Source organism: Balaenoptera musculus, chromosome 15, assembly GCF_009873245.2.
Source record: "Balaenoptera musculus isolate JJ_BM4_2016_0621 chromosome 15, mBalMus1.pri.v3, whole genome shotgun sequence".
Classification (NCBI taxonomy): domain Eukaryota; kingdom Metazoa; phylum Chordata; class Mammalia; order Artiodactyla; family Balaenopteridae; genus Balaenoptera; species Balaenoptera musculus.
In genome coordinates, this window is record NC_045799.1 from 42,928,261 (window position 1) to 42,955,807 (window position 27,547).

Sequence of the window (27,547 nt, forward strand, 5' to 3'; positions counted from 1 at the left end):
AACTTAAAATTCTTACTGGCAATCATGATAGTTTTAGAGTTTCCTCCAAGGCTATCTTTTAACAACCAAGTCAAAACAGAATCCCTGTAAGGCACAAACACTTGCTTCTTCTTTACAAGAGGGTTTGCTGCATCCTGAGATAAATCAGCTGTAGGGAGAAAAAGAAAAGGGGGGAAAAGTTAAAGACAATCATGAAAGATTTTTTTCTCTAATTCGGCTTCAAAAAACCTTGAGGCTATTACTCCGGTTTGTGACACAAACATTAAACCTAAGTGCTCCGCGCTACTATGACACCACCAAGAACGAGAAGAGGCAGCAGACAAGTATGAACCCACCTAAGGCAGAAATGACATTTCCCAGGGTCACGAGGGATTTGTTGATGTTCCCTCCTTCCTTCAGCCGGACCCCGGTGGCACCAGTGGCATCTGCCCGCTCACTTCCGGCAAGATCGACTAAGTGGATCTTACTCACGGTTTCACATGGCATTTCAGAATCAAATTTTGCCTGTGGTGAAATATAAAAGCAAAGTGGAAGAGGTATAAAGAGCCCCAATGTTTATATGTTTATATAACATTTTTTATATGTTTTATGTGTTTATAACACAAATTCTAATTATTTTCCACTCCTCACTGTGATCTCTCAGGGTAGATTTTTTTTTTTTTTAATTTTGTGGTTTCATTGGCCTTCTTCCTGATTACAAAAATTAAATTGAATACAATAGAAGCCTACCATATGTGATTCCTAAACTTTCTGAAGAACTACGGATTCCATTACCCAAATCACTGTCATTCTCAAAAGGGCTGAGTCTGACCATGGCAGATGAGGAAACTAGGCCCTGAGGGGCATTCCACAAAGAAAAATATAAGTAAACAAATAATTAGTTTGGTTCTCATCTAAAATCTGCAACATTACAAGTACAATGGCTTTCCAAAATATGATAAATATAGACAATTATCTGAAAGATCACTCAACCATTATTCGATGTTAAAATTCGATTTGTTTCACAATTATAAAATAGTGAGAATCTTAAATTCTGTATTCCTTGATTCTGAATTCTTCCGAAATTTTACTTTCCCAAAGACTTTTAACCTATGTTTTACAGTCTGAACCAAAACGCCAAAAAGAAATTACCATATTGTGATCGAAAAGCAAGCCTCTTAGAAACTAGGGACGGCCACATCCTAATCCACATTAACCAGAAAACAGGAGAAAAAAACCAGTTAACTACAGTAAATCAAAAGAAAAGGTCTAAAGAAAGGTAAACTTGGAGAGAATTTATCAAGAGTTGCTCCGACTGACCCTAGAGAATTTTTTCATCTTCTTTGCTCTCTGAGCCTCCTCATTAATGAAAGGTTAAGTTTTTCTATCTGATGTGTTCAATGGTTCATACAGGCCAGGTCCTCTCCAAACTCCTAACATGTGCAAAGCACTGAGAGGACCCAACACCTTTATGTTCATCCGTTCCACCGGTCTCGGTGTTAACGTATTTGCCCTGAGTCATTTACACACACGTTCAAAATGCGCTCCACCTCCAGATCATAATGAATTCCTACATTAATACTTAAAGACATCCCTTGTCCTTTAATATCACTCTAATAATCACAAGCAACACTGCGGGGTGAGTTCCACGGAGCCATAATGGACCACGATGAGTTACCTCAGCCTCCAGCTGCTCTGACTGGCAACCCCGTTATCTCCCACAGAGCTGGCAACAATGAAAACTTTGACTTAATTAAGCACAAAGCAAGTTTTTTAATGTCTAGAACACGGCAAAAGCCTGCTAAATATTTCTTACGGGGATACATCAGGTTGCATTTCAAATGTAACCGTGGAGAAATCAGCACACAGCACACATTCAAGTCTAATGAACAAGAAAACGGCAGTCGGCCACCTCTGCTTCTCCTGGCTCACCACAGATCGGTCCTCAGCTGGTGCCAATCAGCAGGGAAAGCCCTCAGGGACAGAGCCAGCCCACCCCACAGCTGCCCTCACCTGCGTGAACTTGATGGTGAAGATGGCGTGAGACCTGCTGCTGACATCATTCATCCCTGTGGCAGCGGTGGTCCGATTGATGTTTCCTGCATCCATAAGCTCTTCAACATCACCGTAATTCTGTACTAAATGTTTGGATAAATCTGAAAAAAAGAAAAAGGCGGGTGGGTGAAGAAATCTCCCCAGTATCTAGTAACTGGAAGAAGAAATGTACCTCTATGAAATAATACACGACTGTACAAATCTGTGGTGGTTTATAATGCAGACTCAGGAGCTGGGCTGTCTGGGGTCAAGTCCAGGCTCTGCGGCTGACTAGTGGACTTTCACGGTTGTGAACAAGTCACTTAACCTCACTGAGCATCGGTCACCAATCCTGATAACGCATACCTATCGCATATGGTATTTAGGATAACTATGAGCTATCTTCATCAACCTCATTAGCACTAATCATAGCCAGGGAAATATAAACACTATCTCCAAGCAAAACACACATTCTTTTAAATCCTTTTTAAAGAAACTTTCCATTCATTTGTTGGGAAACATTCATATGGTTCTAAAATCAAAGGCTACAAAAAGTATACTGTGTAAAGGGTCTTCCCCCTCCCCCATCCAATAACCCACCCCCAACTTCCCCTTCTGTCAGGCAACCCAACATTATTAGCTTCTCCAGACCCTTCCAGAAATAACCTATATGTATACAGGCAATTACATATATAGTAAGCCATCTTTTTTTCCCCTTTTATACATAGTAGCATACCATACACATTGTTTCGCATCCTGCTTTTTTCTGTGTAATAATACATTGAAGAATATTCTGTATCAGTTAAAGTGATCCTTCATTCATTCATTTTTATGGCTGCAGAGCATTCGATTCTATGCATGTACCGTAACCAACAGTCTCCTATTGAGACTATAGATGTTGTTGAGAGTTTGCTTCCAACACAAGTAACACTGCTACAAATAATCTTGTACTTCAGTTTTTACAAATATGTGTGAATACTTCTGCAAAATAAACTCTTAAGAGGTGGAATTGCGAGATGAAAGCACATTTGAAATTTTGATGGATATTGCAAAACTGTCCTCCATAGAAGGCACTTTACACCCAGCAGTAACAAGGTATGAGACTGTCTCTCAACACTGTCTTACCAGGTTCCTTACATCTGCTGGGACAGTTAACAGATGCTAGCTTGAAGAATTTTTATTTTGCTTTTCTCTGATTATGAGGCTGAGCCTTCTTTCCTCCATTTAAAAATCATCAGTATTTCCATTTCTGTGTACAATCTAGTCACATCCTTTGTTCATTTTTCTCCTTGGTTTTGGAGCTGCCCTTATTAAGTTATAGGAGCTCTTTATATATTAGACTAAACAAGTCCTTTGTCTGAAACTTGAATTGAAAATATTCCCTCCACATTGTAAGTTGTCTTTTTACTTTGCTTCTGGTGTTTCTGCCAAGTGTAAAGTTGGTTTTCTGTTTTGTTTTGTTTCACCATTTCAAATTTAACACTTTTATTTCATGGCTTCTGGATTTTAAGTAAAAACTTTTAAAAGCCTTCCCTTCTTGAAATTTCTAGGAAAAAAAGTAATCCAGGGTTTCTTGCAGTCATTATGTCACTTTTTACATTTAAATCTTTGATCCATTTGCCATTTACCCTAGTATAAAAACTGAGCTCCGGTACCAATTTTTTTTTTTCTTCCTAGACAGCTTAATAACTCATATTACCCCAATGTTTGAATGGCAGATTTATTAGAAACTAAATCCCCATTAAGTATCTACACCAGATTCTGGATGTTTCACCCTGCTTGATTATTCTGTCTCCTCACAAATCAAGCTTTGTAACATGTTTTAACATCTGATAAAACAGTTAAAGGGAAAACATGAAGGCACAGTTAGGCTAAAAACTATTAACAATAATAGTTATCCCACGTTCTACAGAACAAATACATATTTACGCACTTCACTTTGGGCATTAAAAAGCAAAAGTTCAATTGAAAATTTACTAAAATGCAGATGAGGACCTGTTGGTGCACCCGGTATAACCAGGTAAAAAAGACAACGGAAACAGGAACATCTTTAAATCCATGACCAGTTCTCAGCCTTCCCTCCAGCGAGACACATGGGAACGACAATAGCCACAGGAAAGCCCATCTGTGTGCGATTCTTACAGGCCAGCCTTAACTCAGCAGCCGTACACAGAGGAAGTGTGTAGAGCTGACTGCTCTACTCCAAAGACAGCCTTCAATCCAGCCTGTTTTTAAAATAATTCGCAAGGGCCAGCCTTCACCCGTCATTCCCTGGGATATTCCTCACAAAGGACCGTGACACAACGAGTGTAGCAGAACACGAAGGCCGAGAACACAGCACAGGAACCTGCAAACAATCTTCCCAAAGGCGAGAGGTCTCAGAGTCGCCCTATAATCATGTTACCATTAAGGTCAGCAAAAACACACTGCTAAAATGCAAGGCCATTTAAAGAGACAGGCTGTAGGGTTGCTTATCTTGCCTGAGAACTTGGAAAAAACAAGTTTCTGGAGTTCTTAAAGCCAGAGGAAATCTATTGGCAAGCCCCACAGAATCAGCAAATGCCCAGTGAAGTATAAACGCATTAAATGAACATCGTGCAGTGACAGCACATGCAATTTTTACTATAATGATTCCAAAAATAAATTTTTTAAATCTCACCATTATCCTACATTTTTTTCTCTGAAACTATTATTTTTACAAAAATTCCCAAGAAGAATAGGGCTGTGAAAACATTCACTCTTACCCTCAACATAAGGTCCTTCTTTTGGATGCTCACGGACTCTTAAATTGAAGGTTTTGGACGACTTCCGTCTAAGTAGATCTCTCACACGTTCATTATAAATTTCTAAGTAGCTAAAAATTTCAAATAGAGTTGAATTCAGTAAGATGATTTCAGACATTAATAACAACAACAATAACAGCATCAACATACATTTTTGGGTGGTAACCATGTATCAGGTACAGCACTTTACGTGGATTATTTCATTTAATCCCTACAATAGCCCAGAGGTAGGTACTACTATTACCTCCATTTTCCAGGTTAGGCAATAGAGGCTCAGGGTGATTTAAACAACCTATCCAAGGCCTCACAGCCTCTGTGGGGTCAGGCAGCCAGGAGAACCCTTGATTGCCACATCTGCCCCCAAACCACTGACGAAACTGCCTCCCCACACAGGTTTAAGCTCAAGGAGGAAAAAACACCTCAACCACCCAGATTTATTTAAATACTAGATTTATAGTGATCCTACCAACATAAAGAATAACACAAATCCTATTCAGATAAAAGAATAAGGCAAGTGGGTATACACTGAAAGGTCGAAAGCTCACTCCATCTGAGATGAGCATGCTTCGTTAGTTTCCGACCAAGGTGGGTTGCCTCTACCGGCCTCCCAAACCCCAATCCAAAGGGTACCCAAGGAAGTCACTGAACACGTATGTGCTTTAAGCTTGCCTTCCAACCGGCACAGCACAGGACGGGGAGAGGCAGACTCTCCCCTAAGGAATCCAAAGGCTTTATCCACTCCTTGTGCCTTAAATCAAGCTCACACTCAGTTACTCAGGCCATGGGCCCTACCTGACTTCAGTTCGAAAAGATGCCTCATCCCATCTGGTGGTTTCATTTATCCGACTGAAGAGCCCTTCGCAGATCCGGGGTATTAAGCCAGAATCGCCCTGCAGTGGGAAGGAGGGACGCCTCAGCTGTCACTTGAAATAAAAGCAACCGACGATTGCATCTGCAATTGGCTGGGGTGGACTCAGACTCCAGGGGCCTGCAGGCCCGGCCCAGGGCCCAGGGCGCAGCACTCATCCCCTGCAGGGCTGCTTCCTACTCTCTGAAATGAGAGGATTGAGTTTTCGAATTTCTACCTGCTGGGACCATGATAATATACAGTTATCAGCTGTTCATCAGCTAAATCGTGGCTTGCAAACATGAGACGACTTATTCTCTAGCTTTCAAATATTCACGTTTCAGTCGGCATTGACACGCTGACGAGCTTCAGAACGGTACCAAAGACGAGGCAAAAATGTTCTCGTTAGAAAGCCAGACTTTAGGGCTTCAATGTTTTCTTCTGAAATCCCTCCCTACTTTCACCCAATCTCCCATCCCAAAAATAAATATGTATATATATATATCATCACAGGTTTAGGAGAATTTTTTTCCTTGATACCATTAAATCAATATCAATTCTTGCAAAGAAAAATTGGGCCTTTCACCACATTTTTTGTTCTTACTTTAAAAAATAAAATAAAAAAGAATACCCAAATGGTACTCAACTGTAAGGTCAGAGAAAAACAGCTGTAATTTATGAGTGCTTTGTTGAACTTACATAAACTAGCTAAGAGGGAATCAACATGTAAATCTCATTTTTAGAGAAGGCTCTTTTCTCCAAAGGCACAGTAGGAAAGAGAGAAGTAATGGTAAAAGGAAACGTGAAACTCTTGAAATTGTCTGTTCTTCTCTTATTCTTCCCTACTTCTCAGCACTGAGGATTCACTGCCCAGCATTTATTTTCTTCTCCTGGAAAGAAAATGCCTGGATTTAAGAAGCCAGGACACATGCACTCAAAGGCTTTCATCTGGAAAGACCTGTCCTCCTTTAATGCATTACTTCTTCCACTAACCATTGAACCTGTAGCATTCAAGGCAGCACCGAGCCTGCCAGCAGGAAACCCAGCCATCCTCCGCTAGCCCCTCCACATCTAGAACAGGCTGGCACCTCTCAGACTCAGTGAACAGGTTTCAAAACCACGACATGAGAAAAGTAAAACACACAAGCACTATCCAGGTCTGGAGAAAACACAGAACGGGATAAGTTCCTACAATCACGTCTAGTTTTTCCTCTGCCATATTTTGGGGCAAGTGTAACTTTAAGGTTCTTAATTTATACAGCATAACTACTAAACTCTACATACTATATTTATAACTATGTAGACTCTACATAACCTGTATAATTCTAACGCTTTTTATGTATTCACTGGATTTATGTAGTACCTTTCCACCAAAGAGACTCTTTTTTTTACATTTTTCTTGGGGAAAGATGTTTTGAATAATTTTAAATAGAACAGAGTTCAGTAATTTTATTCAAATTGTTGGGTTGGCAGAAAAGAAGAATAAATTACTTGTAGGCCCAGCGTACTTTTTTGATAAGATTATAAAGCCTTTAAAAACAGAAAATGAACTGAGACTCCCATCCATTATTCATGCTTATAAACTGAAAACTATTTCTAATTTAAAATCTCTCAAAGGAAATTCCGTCCAACTTATTACTGAGTTCTACCTTATTGCTAAAGAATGATCAGAAGATGAAAAGCAAGTTAGTACAGACGGCGCAGATAAGAGATACTTTTATCAGTCCAAAGAGAGATAATGAGAAATTTTCTTCCCACACAGTGTAAACAACGTACAGAATCTCCCATCATAGTGTATGACTTTCCTGATCCAGTCTGCCCGTATGCAAAGACACATGCATTATAACCTTCAAATGCAGACTTCACGACATCTGTGCCGAGGGTTTTGAAAACCTGAAAGCAGAAAGAAAAAAAAAAAAAAAAAAAAACACAAAAGATACAATTACCATGGATTTTAATAAAAACTCCTTCAGTGTTGACAGTATTCTTGAATACTACTTTCATAAGGATTACACCATGTAAATAAATCACTACAGAGCTGTTAACAACAGAATAAGTGTATATCCCAGTTTTTAATCAAAAGGAAACATATAATGAAGCAAAAAGCAACCCCATCCATTTTCCCACTTAAGTTAATAAAAAATTCCTGAAATAGAAAAAGGTAAACAAGGCAAAGTGACAGTCATAACTAGAAGCAAAGACGATTTTAAAGCAGGATGATTTATCATTTCAGAATTAAATAAACTTATAAAGTGATTCATGCTACCAGACCTTCCAGAAACTAAATATTCAAAGTCACAGCAGCCAGAAAGTTACGGCCCAAACCATGCCAAGTCAATGCCATCATTTTAAGGATACGGCCATTCATCAAAGTAAGTCTCCGGAGGCTCTCACAGAGCTGAGTGATGAGTGGGTGCAGGTGAGGCTGGGATGCCAGGCTCTCCCGAGTCAGAATCCAGTGCATTTTCCTATTGGGACATTTGCCCAGGATGGAGAGGGCAGGAAGACGAGCTGTGTGGGGCCTGGGTTGGCACTTACAGTGGCCTGAGTCCACGTCCACTGCACCACACAACTGCACCAGGATGCTTTGGGGAATGGAAGGGGGGTGAAGGACAAATACTTGACCCACACAATCGATGTAAAAGAAGCAAATCAAGATGCCTGGTCATCCTCCTTGCACCCAGCTGGGGCGGGGACCAGCCAAAGCTTTCTAACCCCCTCCTGCCTTCACACTGCCCCCTGCCCCCTCCCTGCAGGGGAGACCAGGACACAAAGGGCACACAGAACACCTCCCTGCTTCAAAAACAAGGCACATCAGCAGCTGAAGAGACACCGGAGAGGCAATACGATCAGGTTCTCAGTCAGAACCAGGAAAAGGTGTGGGGTCCCCCGCAAAGGCCAGGGCGGGAGCCTCGCCAACCCCTCGGGAGGGTTCAGTCTCCGTGAGTGATGCCGGGTGAGCCCAGCTCAAGACACACCATCGACTCTCCATAGGGATCTGGGCCCTCCAGCCAGATACCACCCCCGGACGGGGCTGACAACCACTGGCCATCTTGCTCTCCCCTCCCCACATAGACATCCGTGCTACCAACACAGCTTGCCAGCCAAGGACGCTTCAGGCACCATCTTCCCGCCGTCTTGTTTAGACTTCGTCTCCGCGGTGGCGTCAGTCAAAGACGTACAGACTATCCTTCCAACAGAGCCGCTTCCACAGAGGACCCTCTCATTACTCTCCTTCATTCTGAGCTAAGTTTCATCCGTTTCAGCTTTACGAGCTGATATTTTCTGATCCTTCTCCCACATTCAGATGACTAACTCAGCCTTCAGCTAGAGCAGCTCACGCCGTGTCCGTGACCAGTCCTCGGGGCGAGCAGTGTCCTAGATCCACTGTCCAGGGGGAGAGGTTAGGTCACTGGGCACACAGTGGGCGGCAGAGTGGGATCTGCACCCGGCCTCCCTGACGCCAAAGCCTGCGCTTCTACCGGAGCTGACGCCGAGTCCTCTTCCCACGCTCTCGACATCAACCTGGAAGCCCCAACCCTACGTGGAAGGGCCTCCCCCGAGAGACCACACACACACACACACACACACACACACACACACACACACACACGCACTCCTCTGTGAGGAAGCAGAACCAGGAATCCCAGGGGGACTCTGGGCTCCAGGCTAACCATCTGAGGTTCATTTTCACCACTATATATGGAATAGGAGGCAAACTCCAAATATTTCTTTAATTCTTTCTGATTAGACAAAAACCAAAAGGCAGATGTCATTTTTACCACTTCACAGAGTGCCACTGGAGAGAAAGAACAGCCTTCCAAAAGACTGCGGAAGAATAAAGGAAGGCTCTTCTCTCATACTTTTGTCTGGGGCTAAAACAAAGTCATGGAAAATATCATATTTAAACCAAACCCCAAAGTTTTCAAAATGGAATTCTTCCCCAGGGTTAAAATCCACACCTGCTACTTTACTCCTCATTTAGTCTCTAGAAAGCTAACTCAGCTGGAGTTCCTCCAGACTCAGGGGGCCCCGGAGGGGGCGGGGGGCCTGGGGCTGGTGGACGGGACCACACGACAGGCCTAGAAAATGCAGGTCCGGAGGCGCTGAGACCCAGGCCTGGCTCGGTCCCAGCTTCAAGTCGGCTGGGGACCCAGAGAAGCAGCAGGACGGTGCCCACACCTCCGGGGTTCCCCGCAGGGAAAACCGGCTACCCCATTGCAGCTCCCACCAAGGACTGATTTACCAGCGTCTACCAAACCAAGGTGGGGAAGGAAGGGGCTGCTCGACTGGCTGACGCCCTGCCCTCCTGGCCAGGGTCCCCGAGAGCCACCTCGCTGCTTGTCTGAGAGGCTACAGAGCTGACTTACAGAGCAAAGGGAGGCATCGCAGGGCCTCGCTTGAGGGGAAGTGCCCACAAGAGGGCGCTGTGAAAACAAAAGACTCTCCATCCAGCTGTCAACTGGGAAATTTTAGGTTTCAGGTTTCTCCGGGGTCGAATCAAGGAACAGGCAGTGTGAGATCAAAGCCTCCCTTTGGAGTCTGAAGAACAATTAAGAAAATTAGACCTTACTTAATGATCTTTAATTGACACGAGTATGGCCTTAAAGGGCTCACTGATTTTTTTTCTAAATCTAAAATTAATTTGGAAGGAAGAAATAGTAACGGTCATCTTATTTGGAATTTGTTTAACATTATGGGAAACTTGTACTATAGTAATGGGCATGATATATCGTCTCAAGATGCCTTTTCATTTAAATGATTTTTAAAAAGAAGAAAAAGACAAGGGCCGACATCACGCTAAGCCTGCATCTTCCCGTTTACAGCAGGGGTGAGAACCGTCAGCTCAGTTCCTGTGCAGGATCCAGCAGCGTGAAAACTTTACTCGATACAACACCAGCTATTCAAATCAGAGATGAGGAAGATTACCTTCTCTTTAACAGAGTGTCTAAAAAATAGGTGTTTTCCCAAAAATGCCAAACTCACAGAAAAAGAGATCGGATTTGTGGTTACCAGAGGCGGGAGGTTGGGGGAGGGAGACTTGCAAGAAGGCGGTCAAGAGGTACAAACTTACAGTTCCAGGAGAAATAAGCACTAGGAATATAATATACAACAATAATGACTGCAGTTCACACTGCTGCATGATACACAGGAAAGCTGTTAAGAGAGTAGATCCTAAGAGTTTTTTTTCATCACAAGGAGGAATTTTTTTTTCTTTTTATTGTATCTATGAGAGGATGGTTATTAATTAAACCTATTGCGATAACTGTTTCACAAGATACGTAAAGCGAACCATCATGCTGTACACCTTAAACTTATACAGAGATGTATGTCAATTATTTCTCAATAAAACTGGACAAGAGGAAAAAAAAAAACAAAAAACACTAGGAGTTTTCCTGGATCTCTGCTGGTTTTATTAACATGTGGTTCTACTAGAAAGCAGTGTTATACTAACATATCTCAAAGGCTTTTTCAGTTTTGAACTGAATGTATGATATAAATAACCTGAGACTGTTCCAGAGTCAAGGAACCCAAAGCCTCTGAAGCACAGACACCTGAAGCGGGAAAGTCTCCTCCTCAGCTGAAAACTCTTTTCATTCTCAAACTATTTTTAAACTCTGGGCAGGTATTTTTAACTCCCAAAAGAGCTAAACGTGTTAACTGCTTCCCTGACCTTGACTCTCACTGAACCCAGGATGTGTGACCTGTTCCATAAATGAACGACCCACCCGTAGACGAGGCCTCTCAGTCAGAAAACGCCTGCTAAGCATCTCCAGGGAGCCAGGCCCTGCTGTCCGCGCCACCACGCCTGTCCCTGGGCTTTCCCTCGGCACAGCCCCTGTCCCCAAAAGGCCTCAAATCCAGGTGAAACAGGGGGGAAATCCAGCCGCTCGCTGGGTAACTTAGGAGGGAAAACCTTCATGGCCCTTCATTCATCCTCTAATGAAGATGTCCTGAGGACCATGTAATGAACCAGCTTTTCCCTTAAACTCCCCCATACCAGCCACTTCATTTGCGCTCCTACCTGAAAGCCAAAATCTGGATTCCACTAGCTGCAACATTCTGTTCCTCACCAGACTCCGAGCTACCAACACTGACTAATCCACTTACCTCAGGACCAAAGTCATCTTCGCTCACTCGCTCATCCATTTATTCATTCAACAGGGCTGCCCTGTCCACCTGTCACTGAGAACACACCAATCCTTAAACCCTTAAGACCTTCCAGGGGTATCTCCACCGCCGTATACATCAGCCCCAGGATCTCAACTCTGCTACTATTCAGTCGATTAGACCTACAGACCTGAGCAAGTTATTTAAGCTGAGTCTCCTTGACGAAGAAAAATGGAGCTAAAGTCGACCTCATTTGGTTCTTGTGAGGATTAAACGAGGCAGCACCCCTGAGCGCCAAGCAGCGTTTCTGATTCCCCTGCAAACTCCAGCGGCATTAGTTCACCTTTCCTCTCCCGGCCCCTCTCTCATGCCCAGCACCCCATCTCTTCTCACGGCCCCCATTCCTACTGCTGTTGTCCTTTCTATGTTTCCCCAATACTGAATCAACATCTTGCAGATACTATCACTCCAGGCCTCTCCTGGGAACAACTTCTCCACGTTCACAGCCAATCTGAACTCCCAACACTTACATTGCCTCAGAAAGCCAGCCTCCTCCACAAACCATTCCTAAACCAACTACATTTCTCAAATGCTAAGGATAATGCAACTCACCTGGGGATCTTGCTACAAAATGCAGTTTGATTCAGTAGGTCTGGAGTAGTTCCTGAAATTCTGCATTTCTAACACTTTCCCAGGCAACACTGAGATTCTAGTACGTGGACACACCAAGTTACAAGAAACTACACCATGATACCACTTCAAGATGCCATCGCGTGGGTCACAAGCCTGGGCAGGCAGGACAGGAATTCACGTTCGTTTTAACACCTGGAGACCTGAAGCCATGCCTCTTAAGAAGCTGTTAACAAGCCAGGGAGAAGCCCCGCCATGCGGGCATGCTCTCCCCCCTACCCCACACCGTGTTTCCCCAGAACCCCGCTCTACTCCAACACCCTGCCTGCCCCACCCAGGGAAATACACTAGTCCTTCTGGTCACAAGACACACCATCAAGCGACGGTCCCCTGGGAGGATCTTCAGGTCTGTTCTTATCTGCCCATGTCATGTCTACATTTCAGATCACAAAAGCCTACAGCACAGGTTTCCTGGACAAATTCCAGCTTCGTTCTAGGTTCTAGAAAGATTCTGAACAAAACGATCTTGCTTTCTAGAATCTTTCTTTCTAGAACCTACAATGATCCATCCAAGCAGGGGAAATGTGACTTGGGTGTGAAGTGTACCTCCTAAAGCTCTGCATCGCAGCAGGACTCAAGGCCAACTGAGTTATGTGCCAGGCTTAGCAGTACACACAGGCAGACATCAGAGTTCCTGCGGATTCAGTTCAGACCACAGCAATAAAGCGAGGCACACAAATGTTTTGGTTCCCTGTGCAAATAAAAGTTATGTTTATACGATACTGTAGTCTATTAAGTGTGTAGTAGCATTTTGTCTAAAAAATAACATACATACCTTAATTAAAAAATATTTTCTTGCTAAAATATGCTAACCATCACCTGAGCCTTCAACAAGTCGTAATCTTTTTGCAATAGTAACATGATAGATCACTGATCGAATATAATAATAATGAAAGAGTTTGAAATATTGCGAGAATTACCAAAATGTGACACAGAAACACAAAGTGAACAAATGCTGTTGGAAAAATGGCGCCAACAGACTCGACACAGGATTGCCTCAACCTTCAATTTGCAAAAAAGCGTTAACATCGAGCACAGTAAAATGAAGTATGCCTGTAAATGTCTCCCCAAAAAATGCTTTACTTGCAAAGCTCCTTTAAAACAGTAGTCACTGCCAAGTTTTGAAACAAAAATTATGATCATCATGCTCAGAAGTGGAAAAAAAAAAAAAAAATCAACCTTTTGGGGATGGAATTCATCTCAAGCTTAAGATAAATGCTGCTATATAATAAGCAAAAAGCTAAGTTAGCAAAGGCTAATTTTACATAAATCATATTCAGAAAAAAATTAGCAAGATGTTTTAAAGAGTTTTAGGGTAGGCATGTTTTTCTCAATATGAAAATAAACCAAAACAGAGATTTTGAAAATTCCATACCATTTCTTGTGAAACATAATCTGGACTTTTTGTATCAGCAGAATAAAAAGAAAAGTCATAGGTGAAGGTCTTGGTCCGTTCTCTTCCTGAGTCCCCAGTCCCTCCTTCTGGTATCTAGAAAGAGATGATTATGACAATAATAACAACAATGTAAGAGGAAAATAATAATAATGTGAAGAACCCTGTCAGCAAACAAGTAATCTATCCAATTCAAGAAAAAAACTTCATAAAAAATACACAAACGATCACCATTTTCCATTATTTATACCCTGACTCAAATCCATTTAATTCCTCACCTCCTGAATGAATGAATGAATGAATGGACAAGCAAGCAAACCTAAACTCCTCCCAGCAATTCAGGCTCTCTACGATATGACCCAAGGCTACTTTTCCGGACTTTTTATCATGATTACCTTATATGAACCTGACACTCCAGCCAGACGCTATGTTTTTCTGACTTCAATGCTTTTTAGTGCTGGAGTCTGCACAACTTCACGGGGTGCTGTTCACAGAGATGACAATGTGACAGCAGTTGTGTGATCTTGTGGCCCCACTGAAAACTCCAGGTCAGATGCCTCCTCTTCCACAAAGCTCCCCTTGGGCACTGCATCCAGAAGTAATTCTCCCACCTCTGAGAGACGACTCTCCCAGGACACATCATATTATGAGTCTATTGCATATGTTTGCATACATCTTGTCTACCTTGCTATATACCAAAATTGAAGCAAAAACCATGTTTAAAAATCTTCATATGCCACCAAGGCCTCACACAGCTCCCTGGACATATGCTGAATAAATGTAATGGGCATCCTATTTTCCAACATAATTCAGATACTATAGTATACTTACCATAAAAAAGAAAATTGTTTAAGGTTCTTATTATTAAAATGTTTAAAAATCCAGGCATCTATTCTGGTTATATCAGACAAAGCAATGTTTGTAAAACTCAAAAAGCAACAGAGTAATCAAGGAAAACAGATTCTATAACACACAAAGGAAGGCGATTCATCCAAGGCCATGGGTCTCTCCACTCCGTTCCGGTAAATACGATGTTTGAATGATTAGACTTTGACCGCAGCGCTGTGAGCACACAAAGGTACAGGAAGCAGAGCAAAGCAGAGGTAAGTAACAGCAGAGAAAGGACAAGTGACGTGAGAAGATGTGGGAGGTCAAAGGAGGGAAAGCCAGGTGAGGGCCAAGCAGAGCCAGAAGGTAGGAGAACTTCGGGCAGCAGAGAAAGAAAGACATTCCACTGGACAATGCCTCAGGCCAAGGGGCACCAGAGCCCCAGAGGAGGCCTCTCGAAACGCCCAGAGCACGGCCCATGCGAAGATGGGCACATTCCCCAGCTTCTATCACTGGGGATCAAGTTGCACGACTTTGAAACTGGATTTCAAAGTGTCCAGTCCCTTGAGCCACGAATTAACAGAAATCCAACCAGAGACTGATCTGCACTTCGCCGTGGGGCACCAGGCCTCCGAAACCCAAACCTGTGAGCTAATGACAACTATCGGAGGATGGGGTTGGGTTCATAAGGCACACGATTTCTTTATTATTGATTTTACACTATTATTTTTCCCCTAAGTGAAAAGTATTCAGGGTCCTTAACAAATTCACTAACCAAAGAAAAAAACCAGGATACTTTAAGTACAAAAAGAACTCGCCACCTTAAAAAATTCTGGGATTTTTTTTTCAATTTTCTTTTTTCCAGAAAAAAATTTCCGTTTTTAAAATTTTTCATCCCCTGAGTTTTGAATAATAATACCAGCTTCTCTTGCAAAGTTTACAAAATAATTTTCATTAAAAATGAAAACAGGGCTTCCCTAGTGGCGCAGTGGTTGAGAATCTGCCTGCTAATGCAGGGGACACGGGTTCGCACCCTGGTCTGGGAAGATCCCACATGCCGCGGAGCAGCTAGGCCCGTGAGCCACAACTACTGAGCCTGCGCACCTGGAGCCTGTGCTCCGCAACATGAGAGGCCGCGATAGTGAGAGGCCCGCGCACTGTGATGAAGAGTGGCCCCCACTCGCCGCAACTAGAGAAAGCCCTTGCACAGAAACGAAGACCCAACATAGCAATCAATCAATCAATAAATAAATCAATAAATCTTAAAAAAAAAAAAAAATGAAAACAAATCTAGGGCCAAAGCTTATTTAATAATTCACAATGAGCCAATTGCCAGGCTAAGGATCCACCATAGGATAGAGGATAGAAATGCCTGGGTCGGGGCTAAACGTATGACCTCACCTCCCAGAGCTGCGGCTCAGGCCTGGCTCCCAGGTGAGCGAAACCAGGGACGGGACAGGAGACAGAACATCAACCCTTTTGCTTTGTGACCAGGCCCAAGCCAAGTGCAAGCTGACGTGGTAAACTGAACAGAGAAAGGAGGGCTGTGGAAACAGCAGATGTGTTGTATTTACCCACAAGCCGTTCGACGCGGAAACAAACACACAACTCACGGAACTGGAGCCAGCCCAGGTCGCTACTTGCCTTTAAGTTTGTGATTGTTGTTTTGCTTTTCTCCATTTGAATAATGAATTTGGCTTCCAAGTCCTTTTCCCTGCAACACAAATAATTCAGTGTTGGTTAGGAGAGAAAAGACTGTTTTTACAATTTCTGTTGTATTTACTTTTTACATATGGCGGTTTGTTTTTAAATGGCACGTGAAGCACAATCTCTGATACCCCCCCGTCCCGAAACCTTACGAACATAAACATGAGGATGCACAAAACAGATGCCACCATCAAAAACTTAAGACTGAAAATACTGTGTTGGCGAACCCTGGAAGAACTTCTACCTGTGAGCCAAAAGGAGTCTATGTGAAATGACAGAAACCAGGGACATTGTGTGACTCGGGAAAAGAGAAGCCCCACCCACCTGGTACAGAAGAAAGTCACCGTATCCCTCCATCCACGATGAGAACTAAGAAGAAACAGGAGCAGTGCTCACAACCAGGTGCTGCTTCTAGAAGCAGCCAGGGCACTGCCCCCTCCCCCCACCTTCTTTCTATACCCATCCAGAAAATGTAATTCCTAGAAGACACCAGAACAGGAAGTTAAGAGAAATCCTAAAAAGTACAGTTCTCTGAAAGAAACGAGACTACACCCACACAATGGAGTGGGATGTCCCTGGCCAAGGAACGAGGAAGGTCTCTATGTACCGCTGTGGACAGAGGCCAGGGTTCGTTAAGTGGGAAATGTGAGGTGGAGAAAAGTATACACGGGATGCTACCACTTGTATTTAAAGATAAAAAGGATAGCGTATTTATTTTTCGAAAGGTTACCTATGGAGAAAGAAGATGAAGTGGAAGAGACAGGGAGAGAAGCTAGATTTCTAGAAAAACACCTTGATCTATATAGATCATCTTTAGAATGATGAAAATAATTTACACAAAAATAAAACAAAATTATTTTTATTAAATAACCTAAAACACAAAAGTAAGTTGAAGTAAATGAACCTGTGTGCTGCATGGTGAGAAAAGACCTCATGTGCTAATTCCTTCGGCAGGGGGAATCTAGCCTAAGGAGAAAAAGAACTACAGAGCAAAGATATTGTGGGTTCAGGAATCATATTTTTGGTGATAAGTGTAGTTATCCTGGGATTTCTGTTTCTGTACTGTGGGATAATACATAAGTAATTATGTTGCTGTCGCTGAGGACCAAGGATTTTGGTTGAAAGGAGATACAAACATTAGATTTGTTAAAAAGAAACCACAGGGCCAAAATGCAGTCACTTATGCTAAGCCCCACCAAGATTTAATACCTTACTTAATGTAGTTTCAGCCTCTCCCAGGAATAAATCTTGAACCAATCAGTCTGGAATTTCCTGGTCTACACTAATACAGTAGGTAAGACCCCCCTGCTGTCCCCAAGGGAAGCTGACTTTGCCTGAAATAATCCACTTTTTTAACTTCCTTTTCACACCCTCCTTCTGCCCGTAAAAGCCTTCCATTTTGTACAGCTCCTGGCAGGGCCTTTCAACTTGCTAGGTGGGATGCTGTCAAATTCTTGAATCACTGAATAAAGCCAATTAGATCTTCAAATTCACTCAGCTGAATTTTTCTTTAACAGATTGCTGAGGCTAGGTAAAACCTCTGTACTCCTGAATCTAAGTGGGAAATGCTAACATGAACTTTATCTGAAATTGAAAAAAAAAAGTACTCCCTAGCTTTGTCCTCTGAAAAGGCCTAGAATCTTATGGCCAAATTATAGTATCTAAATACCACTTTCCACTAAGGTAAGCCAGGGCTCATGGAGAAAGCCTCAATCCAAACATACAGGCGGACCTTGGAGACACGGCAGGTTCGGTCCAGACCACGGCAATAAAGCGAATATCACAACACAATGAGTCACACGAATTCTGCTGTTTCTCAGAGCATATCAAAGTTATGTTTAAAATGTTCAATAGCATTATGTCTAAAAAAACAAGGTACATACCTTAATTTAAAAATACTTTATTGCTAAAAACTGCTAACCAGGCTTCCCTGGTGGCGCGGTGGTTGAGAATCTGCCTGCCAGTGCAGGGGACACGGGTTTGAGCCCTGGTCTGGGAAGATCCCACATGCCACGGAGCAACTGGGCCCGTGAGCCACAACTACTGAGCCTGCACGTCTGGAGCCTGTGCTCCGCAACAAGAGAGGCTGCGATAGTGAGAGGCCCGCGCACCGCGGTGAAGAGTGGCCCCCGCTCTCCGCAACTAGAGAAAGCCCTCGCACAGAAACGAAGACCCAACACAGCCAAAAATAAATAAATTAATTAATTAATTTAAAAAAAAAAAGTAACAAATGTTCAAGTACAATTGGTGTCTTTAAAAAAAAAAAAAACTGCTAACCATCATCTGAGCCTTCAGCAAGCGGTAATCTTTCTGCTGGTGGAGGGTCTTGCCTCAGTGTTGACGGCTGCTGACTGGAGCGGCTATGGCAATTTCTTAATATAAGACAACAGTGAAGTTTACCTTGCCAATTGACTCTTCCTTTCCTGAACAATTTCCCTGTAGCATGCAATGCAATTTGATAGTATTTAAACCACAGACTCAAACTGGAGTCAATCCTCTCAAACCCCGCTTTATGAACCAAGTTTACGTAATATTCTAAATCCTTTGTTGTCATTTCAACAATCTTCACAGCATCCTCACCAGGAGCAGATTCCGTCTCAAGGAACCACTTTCTTTGCTCATCCATAAGAAGCAACTCCTCATCCATTAAAGTTTTTTCATGAGATTGCAGCAATTCAGTCACATCTTCAGGCTCCACTTCCAGTTCTCTTGCTATTTCCACCACATCTGCAGTTACTTCCTTCATTGCAGTCTTGAACTCCTCAAAGTCATCCATGAGGGCTGGAATCAACTTCTTCCAAACACTTGCTAATGTAGGTATTTTGACTTCTTCCCATGAATCATGAATGTTCTTAATGGCATCTAGAATGTTGAATCCTTTCCAGCAGGTTTTCAATTTATGTTGCCCAGATCCATCAGAGGAATCACTAGCTATAGCAACTGTAGCCTTACGAAATATATTTCTTAAAGAATAAGACTTGAAAGTCAAAATTACTCCTTGATCCATGGGATGCAGAATGGATACTGTGTTAGCAGGCATGAAAACATTTATCTTGTCCATCTCCAACAGAGCTCTTGGGTGACCAGGTGCATTGTCAATGAGCAGTAACATTTTGAAAGGAATCTTTTTTTTTTGAGACGGTCTCAACAGTGGGCTTAAAATATTTAGTAAACTATGTTGTAAAGAGATGTGCTGTCATCCAGGTTTTGTTGTTCCATTTACAGAGCACAGGCAGGGTAGACTGAGCATAATTCTTAAGGGTCCTAAGATTTTTGGAATGGTAAATGAGTATTGGCTTTAAATTAAAGTCACCAACTGCATTAGCCCCTAATGGCAGTCTTAGGTGGCATCTTCTTCCAATAGAAGGCTGTTGCATCAACATTGATTATCTGTTGTTTAGTGTAGCCACCTTCGTAAATGATCTTAACTAGGTCTTAACTAGATCTGGATAACGTGCTGCAGCTTCTACGTCAGCACTTTGCTTCACTTTGCACTTTGATGTCACAGAGACGGCTTCTTTCCTTAAACCTCATGATCCAACCTCTGCTGGCTTCAAACTTTTCTTCTGCAGCTTCCTCACCTCTCTCAGCCTTCAAAGAATTGAAGGAAGTTAGGGTCTTGCCCTGGATCAGGCTGTGGTGTAGGGGAATGTTGTGGCTGGTTTGATCTTCTATCCAGACCACTCAAACTTTCCTCATGTGAGCAATAAAGCTGTTTCGCTTTCCTACTCATGTGTTCACTGGAGCAGCACTTTCAATTTCCTTCAAGAACTTGTCCTCTGCCTTCACAACTTGGCTAACTGCTTGGCACAAGAGGCCTAGCTTTCAGCCTATCTCGGCTTTTGACATGCCTTCCCCACTAAGCTTAATCATTTCTAGCTTTTGATTTAAAGTGAGAGACGTGCGACTCCTCCTTTCACCTGAACACTTAGAGGCCACTGTAGGATTATTAAGTGGCTGACTTTCAATATTATTGTGTCTCAGGGAAGAAAAGAGGCCCAGACATATCATTTCCCTAACCAGCTTGTTCAATAACAACAACAATAAACTGCAGGGAATATAAAGGTGGAAGCAGAACCTATAGATTAAAAAAGACTTTAGAGATATATCAGTCGACTGGATCTCAGTTCACATAGAAGAGCATTTTTAGAAATAATAAGACACGTAGGGAAATGTTAACACTGACTAGATATGTGATGATACTAAGGAATTATTATTTTAGGCGTGATAAGAGTATCATGATGAGCTTAAAAAGGCCTTAACCTTTTAGAGACATACTGAAATATTTACAAATGAAATGATGCCTGGGATTTACTTGAAAATAATCTGGGGTGGGGGGCTGGGGGAGTAGAGGCAGGAGAGGGTAGCACCCGGGCCACCTCAGGATGAACAGAGACAGAACAAACACCAGCCAGAACAATGAAGCCCAAAGAGTATGATGCACTAAACACCACTCAGGCGCTACAGTGGATCCCCATGGCCTGGGTTAACTTTTCCAAGCCAGTTTGAGGAAGTATAGGGCTGGGCGAACGGAACACTGGCTTAGAGACAAATAAATGAAATCCCTCCTGTGTGCGTGGAGCCTCCACTTCACCCTCCAGGTCTTGGGCGGCTCCACCGTTGGACCCAAAAGTGAGAACTGCCTCAGGGACACCCCGTGTTCACGATGCTGGAAAACAAACACTTGAGCACTCAATCACCTCGCTCCACCGCACTCAACTTCCAAAGTGCGCTCCGCCCAGCGAGAGAGCCACGCAGATTCGTTTTGTTAATGCCACATCCCGGTCCCTCCCGATGCCACCGGGGTCATTTCTCAGTCACTCATCAACCTACTGTGTCTAGATCTTTCACTTTAGAACCACTAGTATTATCAACAAATACCTGCTGGGAGCACAAAACCATCCGGGGATCTCAGAGGACTAGACGTGACCACGATGGGTGCTCACACCACCTGCCAGTTCTTACTTACAAAACACGAAGGAATGCAGGTCATACCATGCCCACCCCGCGCCCACCCCTCTCGTGGGAAGCCAGAGGGTAAGGAATTCCAGGCTCGGAGCCTTACACCTTGGGAGCAGCAAAGTTTAAAGGGCCCTCCCCAGGATCATTTATTCCAACCTGTAGGTAACCAAGACAGTACTTGCCTAGTTTTAAATGAACATCCACTCTATAAAAATACCAGGGAAGATACTGACTGAAAGGCCATTATGTACCATTAGCGTCTTTTTTATCAGCCACTTCCGAAATCAAAACTGAAGATGCGCCAATAAAATTAAAAAACAAAAAAAAAAACAACTGGAAATGCTCGGTGGGTTTCAACGGGTCCACGACCTTGAAATGGCAGAGGCTGGGGTGTGGTGGTGGGGATGGGCAGCCTCACTTTTCTGAGGGTCCACAGTTCCCTCAGCTTCTCAAAGAGCTCTGTGCCCCAAAAGACGGGCACCCCAGCTCAGACCTGTTATTCAAAGTGCAGCCCAGGCACCAGCAGCCCCCGGAGCTCGAGGGATCACAGGCCCCCTGGGGACCCACCGAACGGAACCCGCTTATGACAGGAGCCCAGAAGGACCCCGACAACCAATTGATGCTGGGAAGCAGGGCTCGGACACTATCTGAACATGACGGAGTCATAACCGGTCTTACAGTCACTCTCACGAAACAAACTCCACCACGTGCAATCTAGTTCGTAAGCTGGGAAACGCACTTTGTACTTTGACCTTTAAGTCTTATTTGTAAAATCACAGGACAGAACTGGATATAACCCCAGTCAGCTGACACTGTCTCGACTCTTTGCTCCGAGTTGTACGGTGGCTTCTGACCAAGAGCAATACGTGCCTAACATCTCCAGACCTAGGGAGTCATCTGAGTGTCGTGACACCCAGGCTCCCTCATCCTGAGCACCCGGCCAAGCTTCCAGCCCTTCCTGTACCCAGATGGTTTCCCAACATCAGTGCGGGGCTGCTGCCAACAGCTTGAAATCATTCTAAGTGACAATCACAGGTCATCAATATTCACACGGAAGCCATCTGTTCCGGAAAGGGAAGTTCACGAATAACAATTTCCTAGACTGCTTCCTTCTTAAGCATAAACACGAAAACTGTAAGAAAAAGATGGATCTTTACTCTGAAAATAATCTCTAAGTGTAGTGTTATAAATACAAAGAAGCTAGCTAGAGATTTAGCCATAGACGGCAAATCTCACTCTAGTTACTGAAAATACTTATGGAAAAGCCAATGTAATCTCCATGAAGCGGTTATGATGGCGGGAGTTATTAAATATTGACAGGAATCCTTTGGTGCATTCATCCCTGGTAGATTCCAGGAGGCCATCAAGCTTCCAAGTATTTCAGAGATGGAAGAAAGAACAAAGGAGGCCCCAGGCTCCCTTTCCTTCCACACCCTGCCGACCTGTCCCACTCGGGCCCCGCGTTCACTGGAGACCGGCTTCTGCTCGTGGCCTTCTCTGCACCTCCAGGGCCTCTAACTATCATAGGTGACTTGAGGGTCCACGAGACACTCCCTCTGGCAGCCTTACCTCCTGTCCCCCCCCGCCCCACCCAACGGTCAGTTACCCAGTCCCATCCAATCTACCGCCGGGCTACCGACCTTGGCCACCTCTCCCACTGTCCCAGGTCGGCCACCACCACCCCTCTGGAGTCTCTTTGCCTCCAGCCTTGTCCCCTCTCATCCACCCTCCACTCTGCTGTCAGAGGGATTCTTTCCAAATACACGTGGCACCGTGTGGCTCCCCGGCTTTACAGCGACTTCCACAGGCCACAGGGTGAAGCCCGACTCCCAGCGGTACCCAAATGCCTTCTGACCGACCCGACCTAACCATTCCACACTATCCATGCCACCCTCCTCCCGGCCAACGCTCAGCCTGGCCTTCCTGAGCCTTCGTTGAGCCTCTGCCCCACCCCCTAGTCAGCTGACCAGCCCCTAGTTCACCCACCAGACCGTGAACTTCTCAGGAGTAAGGACTAGGCCTACTGGGTTTACAGCCCCGCCCCAGGCCCGGGCACGGAGCCTCGCCTTGGAGGCGCTCACAAAACGGCTGTTGAATGTGACGGACCAACGGACTAAAGCGACGAATGGAGGCTCTCCCCACCAGCTGCTCTTCGCCAGGCGCATCCCCTCCTTAGGGCCACTTGCCCCGATGACCCCCTCACCACCCTTGCTTCTGGCTTTCCCACCCAGGCCCTCGGGCGAGGCTTGTCCCAGGTCCAGTCTGACTCACCCACCCTGTAAACCTTCAGGAATGCCTACCCAGCTCATCCCACCCCCACGGCCTCCACCCCTGCTGGTGTCGTCTCTCCAACTGGTCTAGAGCATCCCACTTCCTCTTCACCCCACAACCTGAGCCCTCCGGGCACAAAAACAACACTCACAACCAGCACTCGCTCGGTGCTTTGTCTTCCAGTCTTTCAGCTGAAAACTGTGCAACACCAGGCACTGAGAGGTCCCCCAGTCCCAGGTCAATTTCCTCTGACATTTACGAAACATGGGAAATAAATCTTGACATTTTTCTCATACTGAGGAAAATAAATCATCCTGAAATATTATTTGAACATTGACTTGATAACAGAGCAAAATGAACTATGCCTCTGCCTGGCCACTTTGGTGAACTGGGTTTCTCAAGCGAAAAGTCAATTATGGTTCACTCATATAAATAAGTAATTTATTTGAAAGGTCTGGAAACTAGATCATAAGATGCTACAAATGAACCCGCTGGAGTAAGTATGCTGAGTTATAGATCAATACTGAGAGGGGAGGAGGGAAGGAGAAAGGAAAAGATGTAAAATATCCAATCAGAGAAAGAGATGAATTATGTCGGCTTGCAGATATGAGAATAGGGGAAAGCTTATTAGAAAAAAATAACCCTATGTTAATTCAAACATTTTGAATATGTTTTTAAATTATTCAGCAATTCAGATTGACTCCACTCATGCAGCTGGTGGTGTTTGGTCACCCCATAATAAAACAGCTGGAATGGGTGACACTGAGATCCCCAAACTGGGCCCCTAGCCTAGAAGATTATAATAAGAGTGGCTTATTCACTCTGAGTTCCAAAGTGAACCAGCATCCCCAAATTCACCTGAAAAGTTACATACTATGAGCCAATATTTAACTGCCTTCATTTTGGTGGCAGAACACCCAAGAGCAAAAATTTTAAACTCTATTTTTAAAAAGAATGCATGAACATAACCTTCAAAAATTGTGAATCACTGTATTATGATATTACTTATATGTGGAATCTAAAAAAAAATGGTACAAATGAACTTATTTACAAAACAGAAATAGAGTCACAGATGTAGGAAACAAACTTATGGTTACCAAGGGGGAAAGGTGGGGATAAACTGGGAGATTGGGATTCACATATACACACTACTAAATAAAAAAATAGATAACTAATAAGGACCTACTGTATAGCACAGGGAACTCTTCTAAATACTCTGCAATAACCTATATGGGAAAAGAATCTAAAAAAGAGTGGATATATGTATAACTGATTCGCTTTGCTGTACACCTGAAACTAACACAACATTGTAAATCAACTGTACTCCAAAAAAAATTCTTTTTCATTGTGAATCACTATATTGTACACCTGTAACTTATATATTATTGTACATCAACTATACTTCAATTTAGAAATAAAATAGAAGTACAAATTAATTAATATAATTAAATAAAAATAAAAAGAATGCATGACCTCCATGGGTACTACTACGGAAAGAAGTCCAAGGAACACTGTTAAGTGGGGGAAAGAACCAGGCATGCAGTCGACGTCCAGTTTGCAGTCCAATAAGTAGATAAATAAAGCGGAGAGAAATGCACATTTATGCTTCTAGATGCACAGAACATCCCTGGACATTTCCAAAATGGTAAGTGGGAAGCTGTTCGCAGTGAAAGCTGGTCACCTCTGGAGAGTACGTAGGAGCAGGACCTCAGGAGATGAGAAAATGAACTTAAACACTTCTCTGTGGAAACTATTTCAGCGTGATTCGATATTACTTTGATTAAAATAAGTTAGTTAATTAGAAGGCCAAAAGCCCCTGACTTTAAGCGTTGGGTGGCTCCTTGGCGCCCTGGGGTGCGTCCGGGTCCTTCCAGGGCTGGCTCACCGCCCCTCCCCTCCTGACCGTCCGGCCACACAGAGGACAGCTCACCTTGGCCACAGCTCCCCCGCCGTCGCCATCCACCGCCCGGATTTGCCTCTGTCCCTCCCCACCCCCTGCATGTCCACCAGGCTCAGGGGTGTCAACCTTCAACCCCAGACCAGATCCCCCCTCTTCGGGTAGCAGTCCTGCTCTCCAAATGCTCAGTGAGCTGCTCAGTCCCTCCACCCCATCCAATGGCACTTCTCTTTTTTCCCTTATTAGGGCTCCAGACAAAATACAGGGAACCCAATTAAATGTGAATCTCAGATAAACGAGTAATGTTTTAGTATAACTGTACCCCAAATATTGCCTGAGACCTACTCAGGCTTTACTTCGGCTCGCTAACTTGCCACCACTGCGCCCGGGTGCACCCAGCAGGCTCTCCCACTTAGATGCACGTGTACTCGCCCCCCTCCCCCAAGCCCAGAGAGTGAGCAGCCTCAGCCCCCAGGGCAGTAGCAGATGCTCCATAAAGACGTGCAGCCTCGCCCCTGTCAAAAGTGTGAAATCAAACTCAGGGCGGGCCACTCTCCTGCATGCAACCCTCTCTCCCCGGGCTACTCCTTAGCCTTTCTGGCCGGTCCTAAACACTCAAAGATCTTGCTGACCTAGCTGCTGTCCATAAAAATCACAAAAGCATCAGCTCGACTTCTGAGAAAAACCCAAGGGTTTTTCTCCTGCAAGAAATCCAGGAGCGGCTTTTCCAGGCCGTCACCCTGACTGCATCTCGGAACAACACCTCGCCACACAGTGGTCAGCTGGAGGTCAGCAGCACCATGACCTACCTCCCGGCCAGGAGTCCGCGCAGCCCTCCTGCACTCCCCGGGGGCTGCTCCGCAGCCGAGCCAAGGGCAGCAGTGCCGTCACAGCCTCAGATGCCGGGAGCATCTCGGGCCAAGGGAAGGCCTCCGCTGACCCCTGCCACCGCGGGACGGAGCCATCAGGCTGTGCCTTTTTATGATCTTCCCTGGCCTCCAGAGGGTGTAATGAACCTACAAAATTAGGCAAACAGGCAACTGTTCCGGGCTGGGATCCCGGAGGAACAGACGATCGGGGGCAGCGTGGCATGCAGGGTGTTCATTAGGGTGGGCCCTTAGGGTCAGGCCCTGGGAAAGGAGGAGAGGGCAGCAGGACAGGGCAGAGGGAGCAGCGAGCTGTGACCAGATCCAGGGGCAGCCCTGGCTGACCCCACAGACTGTTCTGGAGCTACGGTGGCCCCTTCACACCCCCGCATTGTGCAGTCAGGGACCAGGACCACAGGCTGCCTGGGAAAGGGGCTAGGGCCCCCGAGGGGCTGACGCTGAAGGCCGCGCAGACAGCACTCCAGAGGCCGGGCAAGAAGCCCTTCAGCAAAGGATGCTCTGGGTATCAAGCACGGGGTCCACCACCCCAAGTCCCCTTAAATCGATGCTGCAGAGGGTGCTGACGAGCAGCCGCTTCAACCACCCCAACTCCCCAGCAGAGAGCGAGGAGCTGGGGCTTCCAGGCCAGAAAGAAGGCAGACACCTGCTTTCAGTTTTCCGCTGAAGCAAGGACAGCCCAACAATCAGAAGTGTCTCAATACAAACTGAGCTGCCCTGAGATGTGCAGAATCATCACCGAGGAGGTTTAGCCCGAGGCCGACTGATCCCTAACCAGGACGCCGGAGGGGGAGATTTATGTATTCCTTCAGTCCACGAATATTAGTGAGACCTTCAAACGCCAAACAGCACTCTCTCTGCACAGGGATAAAGTAGTAAACAACACAGACAGAGTATTGTCTGGAGTCTTCATTTTAGTGAGGGGGTTAGAAAAAAATAAATACAATACCATTTTAGATACTGGTAGGTGCTGGGAAGAAATGAAAGGGTGTCATGGGCTAGGACTGGGGGCAGAGGCGGGGGGGGCAAGCAGTCGGAGAAGACCTCTCTCCAAGGGGGTGTCGTGTGAGCCAAGGGCCGACTGGAGCGAGGCAAAGATCTGGGAAGGGCACAGCAGGTGCAGAGGCCCCGGGGCGGGAACCAGCCAGAGGCCTGGGGGAA

The 27,547-nt window shown here is 44.7% G+C and overlaps 1 protein-coding gene across 4 annotated transcripts in view; it reads right to left on the reverse strand.

The window, feature by feature from the left end:
* KIF16B (kinesin family member 16B) overlaps nucleotides 1-27,547 on the reverse strand; it is a 289,942-nt gene that overhangs the window by 239,349 nt on the left and 23,046 nt on the right. For all 4 annotated transcript variants that reach the window (XM_036827060.1, XM_036827058.1, XM_036827059.1 and 1 more), the window contains exons 2-9: nucleotides 16,310-16,379; nucleotides 13,820-13,933; nucleotides 7,420-7,536; nucleotides 5,589-5,686; nucleotides 4,758-4,867; nucleotides 1,993-2,135; nucleotides 336-504; nucleotides 17-148 (exon numbers count right to left, since the gene is read on the reverse strand). In XM_036827060.1, the coding sequence (XP_036682955.1) occupies nucleotides 17-148; nucleotides 336-504; nucleotides 1,993-2,135; nucleotides 4,758-4,867; nucleotides 5,589-5,686; nucleotides 7,420-7,536; nucleotides 13,820-13,933; nucleotides 16,310-16,379 (953 nt within the window). The remainder of the gene's footprint in view (nucleotides 1-16; nucleotides 149-335; nucleotides 505-1,992; nucleotides 2,136-4,757; nucleotides 4,868-5,588; nucleotides 5,687-7,419; nucleotides 7,537-13,819; nucleotides 13,934-16,309; nucleotides 16,380-27,547) is intronic.